Below are 14,026 nucleotides of genomic sequence, written 5' to 3' on the forward strand. Positions count from 1 at the left end.
GATAGTCGTTGTAACGGACCTTACCTTACTCAAATGGTTGTTCAAAAACATCGATGTATTTTGGGTAACGTATTGTAAGCAACGATATTTTAAAAGCATCGATGTTTTTTGTATCGATGTCTGATTCTTTGTTCCAAAAATCACTTCTGACAGGTCGTAGAATGCGTGGTCGTAAGAACAGACCTTATGTTTCTGAAGTTGTTGTTTAAAAATCGATGTATTTTGGGCAATGTATTGTATGCAATGATATTGTAATATTGAGCATTGAAATTTCTAAACATCGTTTTTTTTTTTGTCAATTTGCATTATTTTTTGCAAAACCACTTCCGACTGGCGGGAGTATACGTAGTCGTTTGAACAGAACTTATGTTACTGAAATGGTTGTATGTATTTTAGGCAAATGTTTTAATATTAAGCATAGATATTTTAAAACATCGATGTTTTTCTAGTCGTAATTTATCTTTATTACGTCGTTATCGTGATGGTTGGAGATCCTTTTTTATCCCACCACATTGTTAAAAGGAAATTGTTTATACTGTAAATTTTTTGTTTTCATTTAGTTACTTTTTTAAAAAAAAGTAAAGATTAGGACAAACGTAAAACATCGATGTTAAAAAAACATCGGCTTAAAAACATCGATGTTTTGGGTAAAACATCGATTTTTTTAAAACATCGACATCGATGACGCATCCCTAGTACAAGACTATGCCTTTCACAGAAATATATTCTATCTTATTATCTTCCTAAACCTAAAATACAGTCAATTATTTGCGGTTTGAATATTAATTATCTTTTAATTTATTGCTCTTCTGTTAATTTATTATTATTTCATTTAGTAATTATAATATAAGTGGTACTTCCGGTAATTTAATTTTTAAAAAATTTATAAACCAATGAAAATCTGAGCTAAGTCTGATGAGCATGGTGAATATGAAAGGACTTCATAAAACTGTTCGTTTAGTTTCTTCACTGTCGGTCATGAGTGTAAGAGTATAGGTCTCTTCCGATTAACGAATGTAGGGATTTTTTTTTTTTTCATTATGTCAATATGACTGCAGTATACGAAGTGGATGTGATGGTTTCACCTCGGGGTAAAAACGAGAATTGAATTATTTTTGCCATTGACCACTACACAGAAAACATGTTTTAATTGGTTTTGTCAATTGTGTCCCGTTCTTTCGTCGATAATTAACCACTGACATCATCGACTCCTGTCGTCATATACAATCCAATTTTGACTATATGTGGTTATCCTTTAGAGCAAAGACTCGTCTTTGAGCCTAGTGGGCAGTGGAACGCACGTCTCATGACGCTTCAGCTACTGCCTCTAATCAAGTCCAAGAGGTACTAGTACCGGTAATAAAGGGGGGGAGGGACATGCTTAATAAAAGGTAATATTGGTCCTTTTTACCAACCCTAAGACAGACCAATAAAATGACTCTTTTTATGACTATTATTGCTCGATATAGAACCTTTTTGACTTTCTAATGAAATTTAAAAGGGATAACCAATAAATAGAGAAAGCCTGATAGTCTAGAATTCTAATTCATACGGGGTCCATAGTCCTTTAACTGTTTGGTAAGGGGTTTTTTTCCACAGTAAGTTCATCGCTGTCAATCGCTGGTGGAGGTGTTCCTCTGGGTTGGTTATCCAAATCTTTGTCACCAGCCAAATATTTTTAAAACCACCTAGTCCAATGACCTGTTCCTCACATCCTAGCCCGAATGTCATGGTAACGCTTCTTGTAATTTGAGCTACCAAGTTTGAACTCACAAAAAAAATTGGTTAAAAATTTTGAATTTCCATGGTGATGATTGATAGCATACTAAACCATATGCAATCAATTAGAACGATAGTAAATATAATTAAAACAAAAGATAACGGCTGAATATAATCTGTAGACATAAACGCAGTGAATAACTCAAGTCCTCAAACGCCACTAAACTTTCTGAAATAATAAAAAGGAATATTTCATGTATGAAAAGACACAATAGTTTGTTTATTCTTATTTACAGGAGCAAAAGCTTATGGTTTATTATAGTTACAAAGGTTTTGAAGAGTTATTATTAAGAATTATCTACCTATATATTCGTAAGGTTAACCGTAGCTCAGTGGTTAAGACACAGTCTTACCAATTTGATGTCTATTGGCGGTGCCGGTTCGAATCCGGCCTGGGACGTTGACTTTTTTCATTGAGTGGCGGGCCCACAAAATGAAGAACTTTGACCCCCAACCATGGTTAGGTAGTATAGGATTCCAATGGGAGTCTTGGCCAGAAAAACAAATATATTCGTATATAAAAGGTAAACATTTGGTGAAACAAAGACTTAAAAAATAGAAAAGGAACAGAGACCTTTTCTGCTCTTGTCGATCAGCCGATATAAGTTGTACAGCTGACTGTAACTTTACATACATTCACTTTCATACGGATACATATTCACGCTTATATACATTGAAAAATAAAATAAGTGCTATAATTTAGACATGGTACTATTTTTTTAAAAAATCAAATACCAGTGTGACTGAAGCTTCCACATCATAGAGACGTTCATATAAATTTGGGGAAAGATCCATTTTCCAAACATCTATTTATTGTTGTTAAATTGAGCGGGTATTCTTCAAAAATTATTTTTTATTTTTTTTTATTTAATCTAATTTACAACTGTACAAAATAATACAATAAGTAAATATGTTGTATGTTTCATATACACTTAAAAATCTTGGGAAGGAACCACCCATCGGTGGTACTTCAAACATTAATTTAAATTAGAAGGTCCCGTGGCCATCTTCTATTCAGATGCCTCGGAGGATTATCAGGGAAAGATTAAGAATTAAAGGGTTAGGATGGTTAAGGAATTTGGAATGAAAAGACGCATATCTTTTTTGGACCAAATCTGTAACGAATGGGATGTTAAGGTCTTTGTGAATGAGTTTATTTGTAACGTAATAAGAAGCAGCAAGGATTTTATGTAGGATTTTCGATTGTATGGATTGGTTGCGGGAGGAGTTTGATGGTTTGGTGGAGCCCCAGAGCTCAATTCCATATGTCCAAATTGGTCTGATTATCGTAGTGTATTCTATTTTTTTTAGTGAATAGGAAGTTTAGAGCGTTTGTCATGTAAGTGTTGTAGCAATCGGAAACTACGAGCAGTTTCTTGTCGTTTCAGTCTTGTGTGTGGATTCCAAGTAAGTCTCTTGTCAAGATGGACTCCTAAGTATCGAGTCTGTTCAACAGTAAAAAAATAATTTTAATATTATAATTTTACATATATGGCTGAATACCTCGGACATGTTTTTCCATATTAACGATCTATCACTGTTTCACAAAATAGCAATTGAAAACTTTTATTTTTCATTTAATTGCATTTGATAATATGATAAGGCAAATAAAATTATAATTAATTATTATTTTAATTATAAATAATATTTCCATAACATTTTTTATCCGAGAATTCAAATGTAATTACTCGCAGTAGGAGTTGGGTCTCATACGACCCATCTTCCTAAATTAGCCCATGATTATGAGGTTGTTAAATAAAAGTTTATTTAGAAAAAAAATCTCTGACTTCACTACTTATTATCCAAAATTACTTCAAAATAATTTTTAAAAAAATAATAATAAAACCGAACTAAGGGTGAGCTCGTTATGCAATCTCGCATAACCTAAAGGTCTTTCTGTATGATAGGTCTCTAGCCCCGTCTGGGAATCTATGCCTGGGTCCATTCAATACGAAACAGCCAGAGGCCTGGGCCCTGTTTCATAATACAAAGTAATATTATTATTCTTTTCGATTTAACTTAATACAATTACACTGACTTGTACAGTAGTAAATTGTACTTTAGTACTTTTTAATTCCTGTAATATCACTAATAGTCCTCCCTACTATGTAAAAAAATAAATATTAGTTTATAATCTTAATATTTTCCTGAGACTGGTAATTTTTTAATAATAAATAATTCAAATTTTATCCATTATAGTCTCAAAACCTTTTATTTCTCTTAAATTGTTGTGATAAAAGTTTAAGGAATAGTGTCTGCTGATAAATGATTTTGACTTTGTTTTAAGTGATATTTCACTAATTAGAAATTGATGTTTTTGACCTGGGCAGGATAGCCTGCATGGAGTTGAGTTCTTTAAATTATACAGTTTCAAAGTTGTATTAAGTAGATTGTCCCTGAAGATGGCCGGATTGGCCAAAACGTTGGACTTATAAGAGAAATAAAAGGTTGTGAGACTATAATGGATAAAATTTGAATTATTTATTTTAAATAAATATTAGTGTAATTAACACGTGTCACTATACTTGTATTTTGAACTAATACTATTAGCTTTCATTATGAAACAGGGCCCTCGTCATGTTTTTAAATGAATTGCTGATAAAAATACAAGTAAATTACAAATATATTTATTCACATAAGAAGGTTTTGTAATAAATATTTTTCAAAATTGAAGAAACATTCGAATATTTCCGGGCTTTTAAAAACAAAAACTGTTCGATTGTACTAGAAGTTATTCAAGTTATTTATAGTTATTTAATTCTGACGTCATATACGCCTACCTGGGGCCTGTTTCATAATAAAGTACAAACTAATACAATTAGTCTTGTAGATTTAATTTAATACGATTCCACTGACTTGTACAATAGTAACTTGTACTTTTTAACTCCTGTAATATCACTAATAGTCATCCCTATTATAAAAAAATAAGTATTAGTGTCAGTTTTATGAACCAATACTATTAGCTTACATTATGAAAATTTTTTTTAATACATTTTCTGTAATGAATGGAATATGGTCTGGGTGCGGTCAAATAAAACTCAAATAGTAATAACAATTTATTAAATAAATCAAAGATTTGTATCCTTTTTTGTCACAACACTTTTTATTGTTTCCAGTCCAACGTTTCGGCCATTTTAGCCATCCTCAAGGACATCTTCAATTATAATTTCTTCCTCACATTGATTTAAAGTTACTTTTGCAGGCTATTCTTCCCAGGTCATTTCCTTTACTATAAGTTAAAAGCCTATTTTTTAAATTTAAAATCATAAATATTTAACTTTTCTTATACAAGATTATCTACGAAAAATTCACTACCATATAACAAACCATGATAAATGGTTAAAAAATAGGCTTTTAACTTATAATAAAGGAAATGACCTGGGCAGAATAGCCTGCAAAAGTAACTTTAAATCAATGTGAGGAAGAAATTATAATTGAGGATGGCTAAAATGGCCGAAACGTTGGACTGGTGAAAAATAAAAAGTGTTGAGACAAAAAAGGATAAAAATTTTGATTTATTTAGTAAATAATTACCTTGTCTCAAGAAATTGAAATAATATAATTAAAGTAATAACTATTTTAATTGAGCCAACATTTCGCCCCACGTTGCAGGCCTTCGTCAGAGCTAAAAAATATACAAACACATGACATAGTTACAAAGAAAAAAAAACAAAGTGGGAAATAACAGAGGTATAAAGTGAAACGTAAAATTTAATAAGAAAAATTAAAGGTTATAAACAATAAATTAAGACGGTAATAGTAACAGAAAAATAAAGATAAAATAAAAGAAGAAATATTAAAGAAAGTACAAATTAAGAGGTGAGAAGGGAAAAGAATAAAATAAAATGAAAATGAACGAGACAGAATTCATACGTGTTTTGACGGAAGTCAAAGTCAGAGTGAACTATTTGCATTAGGAGGAGTGGGGATGGTAGTTGAGTACGTCACATAATAACGAAAATAATTTTGCATACCTGATCAATAAGCAACCACCGCCAAAATGTCAATACTGCAACAGTGTACTTACAGTCAGTCATATATTTGAGAAATGTCATTTCTATTGCATGAACTTGCATAGATTGTGAGTGTATCGGATGCCCTGAGTGATGACCAAAAAAACTTAGAAATGGTTTTAATTTTCTTAAAAAAGAATAATCTTTTGAATAAGATCTAAACCCAAACGTTTGTCATATGTATTAAAAAAATCTAAAATAATTAATTATTCAAACTTATTTAGCAATTAAATTATTTCAAATCTTGAAATGGAATTATAAAGTGAGAAGTGTAGGGAACCTTAGGGTTTTGCGCCCAAAAGCCCCATCCAACAACAACGAAAATAATTTTAAAATAAACAATGTAAAAATTATTAAAGTTAGGTACACAATAAATGATACATAATAGAGGGGGAGCAGAACCAATACTAAATTTTCTATAGTTTTATAGATTGATTGACGTTTATGAATACTTCTCCATTCCTATGAGTCGTAGCATCATTTTATAAACCCTAATTTTTTTCAACCAACTGTTCATTTCAGAAATATAATAAATAAATCGGACAAGTAGTTCTCGGAATTAGCGCGTTCAAATAAACAAAAAATTTCTCTAAAAAAAAACCAAGTCAGTGGAGGATTTCCCACTTATAAAGGCTGCATTAATATTATATTATACATCGTGTTTAATTCAGATATTCCCTGGGATAAAATGTTGGGGGATATTATCTGAATTAATTATAATTTCCTGGTATAAATGGAGCGGACTGTATTTGAAATAAATTATGCAAGGGAGTAAAATAAAATTAACCTCTATTCTTGAATTAGTTTATGCACAAACGATTATACCAAAATTGAAAGGAATATGGTCCGGGTGCGGTCAAAAAAACTCAAATAATAGAATTATACTATTTTATTGAGCCAACGTTTCGCCCCACGTTGCAGGGCTTCGTCAGGGCTAAAAAAGATACAAACACATAGTTACAAAAGGAAAAAAAAAAGAAGAGAAAAAACAAGAACATAAGTGTAAAATAACAGGGGTATAAAATGTAAAAAAGTAAGATATAATAAGAAAAATTAAAGGTTGTAAATAGTAAATGTAAAGGGTAATAGTAACAGATAGATTAGAAAAGAAATATTAAAGAAAATACAAATAAAGAGATGTAAAAAGAAAAATTTACATCTCTTGTTATTTTACACTTTTTTTTTTCCTTTTGTAACTATGTGTTTGTATCTTTTTTAGCCCTGACGAAGCCCTGCAACGTGGGGCGAAACGTTGGCTCAATAAAATAGTATAATTATCTACTATTTGAGTTTTTTTGACCGCACCCGAACCATATTCCTTTCATCTTTACACACGGTCAATCAATAATCTTCCATTATACCAAAAAGGTGTACAATATTAGTTGTTAACTGAATTTTTAGTATTAATTTAAACGGGGTTACAAAGAATTATGAAGACATTACGTATTACTTGGTGCTTGACTATGGTGATGCTGTATTGAGGTTTCTCTCTTCCCTCATTCATCCTACATATCTCTCTGCCTGGCTGCTGTTTGAAATTATACTCAACATAAACTCAAGGTAAATTTTTGAAATCAGCCAGAAAATGATGTGGCTTTTGAGACTGTGTATACTCTTCAGTTCTAGAAGCCAAGATGGCTAACAAAGCCTACTACTTCATATAGCCGCCACTAGATGGCAGTAACTTGAAATATGAGGGAGTACATCTTCCTTAAACACATGGTATATATTATATTATAATTTATTTAATGCAATTTACAACTGTACAAATAATAAATACAATAAGTAAATATGTGGAATGTTTCATTTACACTTGAAAATCTTGGGAAGGAACCATTGGTGGTGCTTCAAGCATTAATCTAAATTAGAAGGTCCCGTGGCCTTCTTTTTTTCAGACGCCTAGGAGAATTCTCAGGGATTGAAAAGGTTGAGAGATTAAGAACTAATGGATTAGAATGGGTAAGGAGTTTGTAATAAAAATATGTACATCTATTTTGGGCCAAATCTGCAGCGAATGGGATGTTAAGGTCTTTGTGGATGAATTTATTTGTAACGTAATAAGGAGCATAAAGGATTTTGTATTGTAGAGCCCTAGAGCTCAATTCTATATGTCCTAATTGGTTTGATTATCATAGTGTATAATAATTTTTTCTAGTGAATGGGAAGTTTAGAGCGTTTGTCAAGTAGGTGTTGTAGCAATCGAAATCTACGAGAAGATTCTTGTTTCATTCTTGTATGTGGATTACAAGTCTCTTGTCAAGATGGAGTCTTAAGTATCGAATCTGTTCAGCATGCGTCAGATATATTATATAATACAACTAAATGTAATACAATGAGATTATTTTGGTAATGTTGTTGTTTGTCGAAATTGACAAGAAATATTCTCACCTTTTATGCTCTGGTTCATGTGATATATATTCTCACTAAAATAAATAATATCTATTCCAGTGTTTTCCCATTCCTCAGGTGGGACCCATTTAAAAGAAGTAGAAAAAATAGCAGAACTCCTACATCATTATTTATTACACATAGAGTAACTAGTTTTTCAGCAAATGCTAGGCAAGGATACATACATAACACCTGTGCAAAATGTGAACAGTCTGAGGTGCCAAAGTTCAAAGCTGTGTCAACACAACATATAATGATTTATCCCGACATTATTTCCCGGAACCCCAATAAGGAGCAACTAATTTAGTCTATATTTATCTTATGATGTTTGTCAAGGTTGGAGTGAGTGAGTGGGTGAATGAGTGAGTGGGTGGGTGAATCGTTATAGTTGCACGCCTTCCTGTAACATGGAATATTAAATTATGCAAATGATTAATCACAAATGATTAATTGCAGGAATAAATTGCAACATTCCATTAGTAAATGGCAATACCAGAATATGTTACAAACTAGGTATGTAATTTGTTCTAGGTATAGAATTGGTGTAGGTAAGTGATTAATTTTTTTTTTATAATTTATTTATTGATACTTACAACTGTATACATATATACACATCAAGTAAATTTGCTGTAAGTGATATTATGACATGATAAAAACATATGGAGAATATACCCATTGATAGAACTCCAAAAACATTTCTAAAGGAGAAGATCTCGAGGCCATCTTCTTTTCTGACGCCTAGGAGGATTATTAGATAGAGAAGGAGAAGCCAGGTTAAAAACGAGTTGGTTTGGGTGGTTGGGAAGTTTTTTATGGAAGGATTGGTATCTGGTTCTGGCCAAATCGGCAACATAGGGGACATTTAGGTCCCGACGGATGATTTGATTTGTGACAAAGGATTTTGGACTGTAAGGATTGGATTCGAGAGGAATTAGATGGTTTAGTGGAGCCCCATAGCTCAACTCCGTATGTCCAGATACCCCTTATAATAGTCATGTAGATCAGTCTTTTGTAATGGATTGGCAATTTAGACCGTTTATCTAGTTAATGTTGCAATAGTCGGAATCTACGAGCAGTTTGTTGTCTTTTTAGTCTTGTATGAGAATTCCATGTCTGTCGTTTGTCGAGATGTAGTCCTAAGTAACGGATCTGTTCGACAGGAATAAGTGGGGTATTATTAGAGGATATTGTACGGGAAGAGGTCATGGGCTTACGTCGAAGAGTGTGAAGTTAAGAACTTATTTCGTGGACGCAGAAAAAAAATATCCTTCATTAATCAAGCCCAAAAAATATTTATTAACATGAAAATTCTAATTTAAGGGAATAAAAAAAACAAACGCTAAATCAGAAAAATTGATTATTTTTAATATTAACGGATTGTGCTCTGGTTCTGAATGAATCTGAAAAGATTTTAATTATTCCATAAGATTCATCTTTGGGTTCCGTTGTTCTTGTACCGGATTGAAGTGGCATTATCCCAAGGGAATACATCCTGGAAGTTTTTCATTTCCAAGTCATTAGAACCCAATGTCATTAAATGTCAGTCGTTTGTCGAAATGTAGGCCTAAGTAACGGATCTGTTCGACAGGAATATGTGGGGTATTATTAAAGGATACTGTAGGGCAAGAGGTCATGGGCTTATGACGAAGGGTAGATGTGATTTGGTGGGATTTATTGGAATTAATTTTAATCCTCCAGTTTTAGCACCATTCTTCAAGGGTGGTGATGTGGGATTGGAGAGATTGGGATACAATGTAAGGATCATTATTCATTGACAATTGGCATGTGTCATCGGCATACGTGGTGAGAATAGTGTTAGGGTGGGTTGGAATGTCAGCTGTAAAAACTGTATAAAGGATAGGACCAAGGATACTACCCTGAGGTCCGTGATTAATTGAAAATGTTATTTTTTCACTAAAAATAAAATTAATTTATCTTCAAAATTATGGGGATGCTTTGGTGTTCAGATTACTTTAGGAATATTATCACATTAAATTTAATATTTTCCACAACTTAATAAAACACACATCGTCAACTATATTATGATTTTTCTTCCTGAGACGTCAACTTTTATTTGGTCATCTGTGATACGAGAACGCAATATTTATATTTTAAACTAATGTTTATTAGTAAAAAAAAAAACATTGAGATTCATTTTATATCATTTAATATTCACCAAGAATATCAATCTTTTAACCGAGAGTATTGAGTATTGAGCATAATTACGTCAAACGTAAACGATTTCGAATACATACGAATACGTACTTACAATATACGTTGCGCCCTGGGACGGGCGGGACATATATTTTCGAACGACTATGTGCAGCTTCAATGTACATATTATATACCAAAAAATATAAAGGTCATTTGAATCGATCACACGTTTTGATGGAGTGTGTAGAGAAATTGGTAGATAATACAACACAGTGAAAACCCACCCTAAGGCATCAACAAGCTGCTCTTCACCTAAACTTGAAAGGTATTTTCCTCAACAAATGAAAAGTGATATAGGAAAAACTAAATCCATAAAATGCCGAGTTTGCTACAAAAAAGGTTCCACACACTGGTGTCCTGATTGTAAGGTAGCTATGTATCACCTATTGTTTTAAAATATATCACACGGAAATTAAGTTTTGAATTTTTACATATAAATATATCTTGGCGGTTTGATTTCAAGCTAAGAGCCCTGATGAAGGCTAGAAGTTCTGGCCGAAACGTTGGCAGACTTAATAAGTTACTTCAACTTATTGTTTTATTTCGACCGCACCACCCAACCAACTTCTCCTCGTATAAATATATTTTAATTTTTTAAATTAAATATTTCTATTTTATTTGTGTGCTTTTGTTTATTGTCCTGTAGTCTTTAACTTTTTTATATTTTTTTTCCTGTGTTTCTAAATAAAAAATATTTATTTATTGTAAACTTTATAATTTTTTAATTTCATGTTTCCATTTTCTTTTTTTTTTCATTTGTTAGTAATTTTGTATTTTCCTTTGTGCTTTATATATAAATAAACGAAGATATATATTTTTAAAGTATAAATTTAAAAAAATAATAATATGAAATTACGTCCCCCTGCCATGGCGTACTTACAGTTCCTAGTAAAAAAGTCCCCATCCGTTTTATGCTCTAAAATTAAAAAGGGAATTTCCCGGTTAACAGGATAAGGGAAAAACCTTTTTCAGATTAGGTAGATGTACAACGTCAGGAATGTCTTCATTGGAAGGTTTTTCCACTCACGAATTTATACCAACCCTGGGCGGAGACTGTTTAATGAGTGTAAATAAATTTACGGATCCCAAGGTGATATAAAAACACTGGCGATATATGCGTATACAAGAGGTGTGATGGTTGTCATGGTGAAAAAAACACGAGCAATAAGTTGAGACGAGTGGGTTTTGGTTTTGTGAAGGGGATAGTTTTGGTTTTTGAACACGACTGTTCAATGTGAAGTGGTGATAGTAAGATATCACCATATGAGAAATGTTATCGTATATGTTTTGTGTTCTACTTTAATGGGCGGTCATTAACACTAGAAGTGGGGATATAGTGCAGTGCGTGGCAACGTTTCTTCAGCACGTCCTGGATAGGAGAGTTGTGGCAGGTGTCATCTTCATACTTCTGGGGACGGTGAGATGGTGACCGGAAAGGAAATTTCGGACAACCTTGTGTTCTGTCAGGAGTACAACCAAAGACTACGTAGGGTTCGAACTAAATTTAATTTCTTTTTTTATTTTATAATCGCTTTTATACTCTTTTGTATAATAATGTAAATTTAGTTAATAAGGGTAAGCATTTTTGGTAAAGGTTAAGTCAACCTATAAGCTTTTGTTGTTTTATTAATTGATAATAATTCATTTTTTTTCCTTTTTCATTCTGTGTACATATATTTCTTCTCTTTACTAAACTTTTGTACAAATAGTTCTGCTGTTCTTTCTTATGCATGTACACTGCTTTCAACTTGTTAATTTGCCTATTTTTTTTTTTGTTATGTTCACTTAATATTACGATAATTCAACAGGTGGGAGGTAACACCATAGGTTTTCTGTTACCTACATGTAAAGGTATTCGCCAGTGGTCATTATTCGATAATTGTTATGTATAGGGGTATATTTTATTTATATTGTGGGCATATTGTTTCGGGGTTTTCGTTATTTCCAAAGGGGGTAAAAAACGTGGTTCCTAAGGAGCAATTTATTCTTCATTGTTTTTTTTTCCATTTATCATTATTATTATTTTTCTTTAATTTACCCCTTCTCCGCTGAGCGTGGGCTAGTACGAACGATAAATATATATCCAAAGATAAGTCAAAATTTGCAGTAATAACTGCATGCCAAAAGATATATGTAATATTAAAAAATAAAGAATAATAATAAAAAATATTCTTATGTATAAAAAAAAAAAGTGGTTGGAAATGTTTTCCTTAATATTATTGTTTACATTTGACAGGAGCAAGAGGCGTGGAAGCTCCCTACGCCGTCATGGTCTACATACACGGGGAGTCCTTCGACTGGAACTCCGGGAACCACTACGATGGCAGTGTACTCGCAAGTTTTGGGCACGTCATCTTCATCACGGTCAACTACAGGCTCGGAGTTTTTGGTGAGTCAGTTTCATGTATTTTACTTATTATATATAATATATTTTAAGTAATAAAATATTATATGTCTGTTTGCCACCCTTGTGGTTATCCTGTTGGTTTGAATATCTTGGTCAGTGCAGTGTTGGATGTTATTAAAGAATTTTATGTGTCTCCGGGAGATGAAATCGGTCATTATTGGCAGTCCAAATGTCATAGTCAGTTTTCTCTCTTTGTAAAGAAGAATACTATTCACTATACATCTCATATTACTACTTCCAAACTGTTGGACTTTCTTCGCTGTTATAAGTGGTTCGTTGAATAGGGCTGATCTAAGTATACTTTTTTTTTTCTTTTTTTTTTCGGCCAAAACTCCCATTGGAGTCCTATACTGCCTAACCATGGTTGGGGGTCAAAGTTCTTCATTTTGTGGGACTGCCACGCAATGAAAAATGTCGACGTCCCAGGCCGGATTCGAACCGGCACCGCCAATAAACATCAAATTTGTAAGACTGTGTCTTAACCACTGAGCTATGGGTGGCCCCTAAGTATACTTTTATAAATTAGTAATTCTATTTGGAGAGAAAAATCAGATATTAAGAGGTGATAAAGCCTGTATGCCTTGGTCCTAACCATCTTTATTATCATATGTGGCGAGTTAGTGTCAGGTATCTATCAAGGGTAACAACAAGCTACACTACATTACTCGCACCCTTCTATCCTATAGAATTTATAAAAAACTTGTTCTTCTGAGAGGAGAAAATAATATAGGCGGTAACAAATGAAGAATGAATGCGATTGGAAGAGACTATTTGGAATCAGGGGATCTAAAAACGCGTATATTCACTGTAAAATCGAGTTTGAAGTTTTGCACGTCCGATATACTTCTCCTTACAATATTTTCTATATATACGTGAATGAAACAAAAAAAATATATATTCAATAAAAATTCTTTGAGGTTAATAAACTTCCAATTTGAATGTAATTTATTTTAAACTAACATATTGTAGCACAACGTTTCGGGACCACTGCCTCATATTCATGTACTTTAAACCTATAAACAACAATAATCCACCATAATAACAATGTTTATCCATATGTATTATAATTCATACAATTATATTCACCTCATAATCAGTCAAAAAAAAATTTTTTTTTGGTTAAATGTTGATAGATTTATTTATTGATAGATATTACATTGTACATTGTACGCATTTGTGGGCAATAGGTAATATCGATGAACGATCTCATACATACTAAAATAAA

The 14,026-nt window shown here is 32.3% G+C and overlaps 1 protein-coding gene across 1 annotated transcript in view; it reads left to right on the forward strand.

Annotated features, from left to right (window-relative positions):
- Positions 1–14,026, forward strand: part of LOC106686484 (neuroligin-1) — a gene marked incomplete at its 3' end in the record, with an annotated part of 107,927 nt that overhangs the window by 5,192 nt on the left and 88,709 nt on the right. The window contains 1 exon segment of the mRNA XM_067051045.1: positions 12,631–12,783. Within this exon segment, the coding sequence (XP_066907146.1) occupies positions 12,631–12,783 (153 nt within the window).

This window comes from Halyomorpha halys, unplaced genomic scaffold (assembly GCF_000696795.3).
Source record: "Halyomorpha halys isolate HHAL.00 unplaced genomic scaffold, Hhal_1.1 Scaffold828.1, whole genome shotgun sequence".
Taxonomy (NCBI): Eukaryota; Metazoa; Arthropoda; class Insecta; order Hemiptera; family Pentatomidae; genus Halyomorpha; species Halyomorpha halys.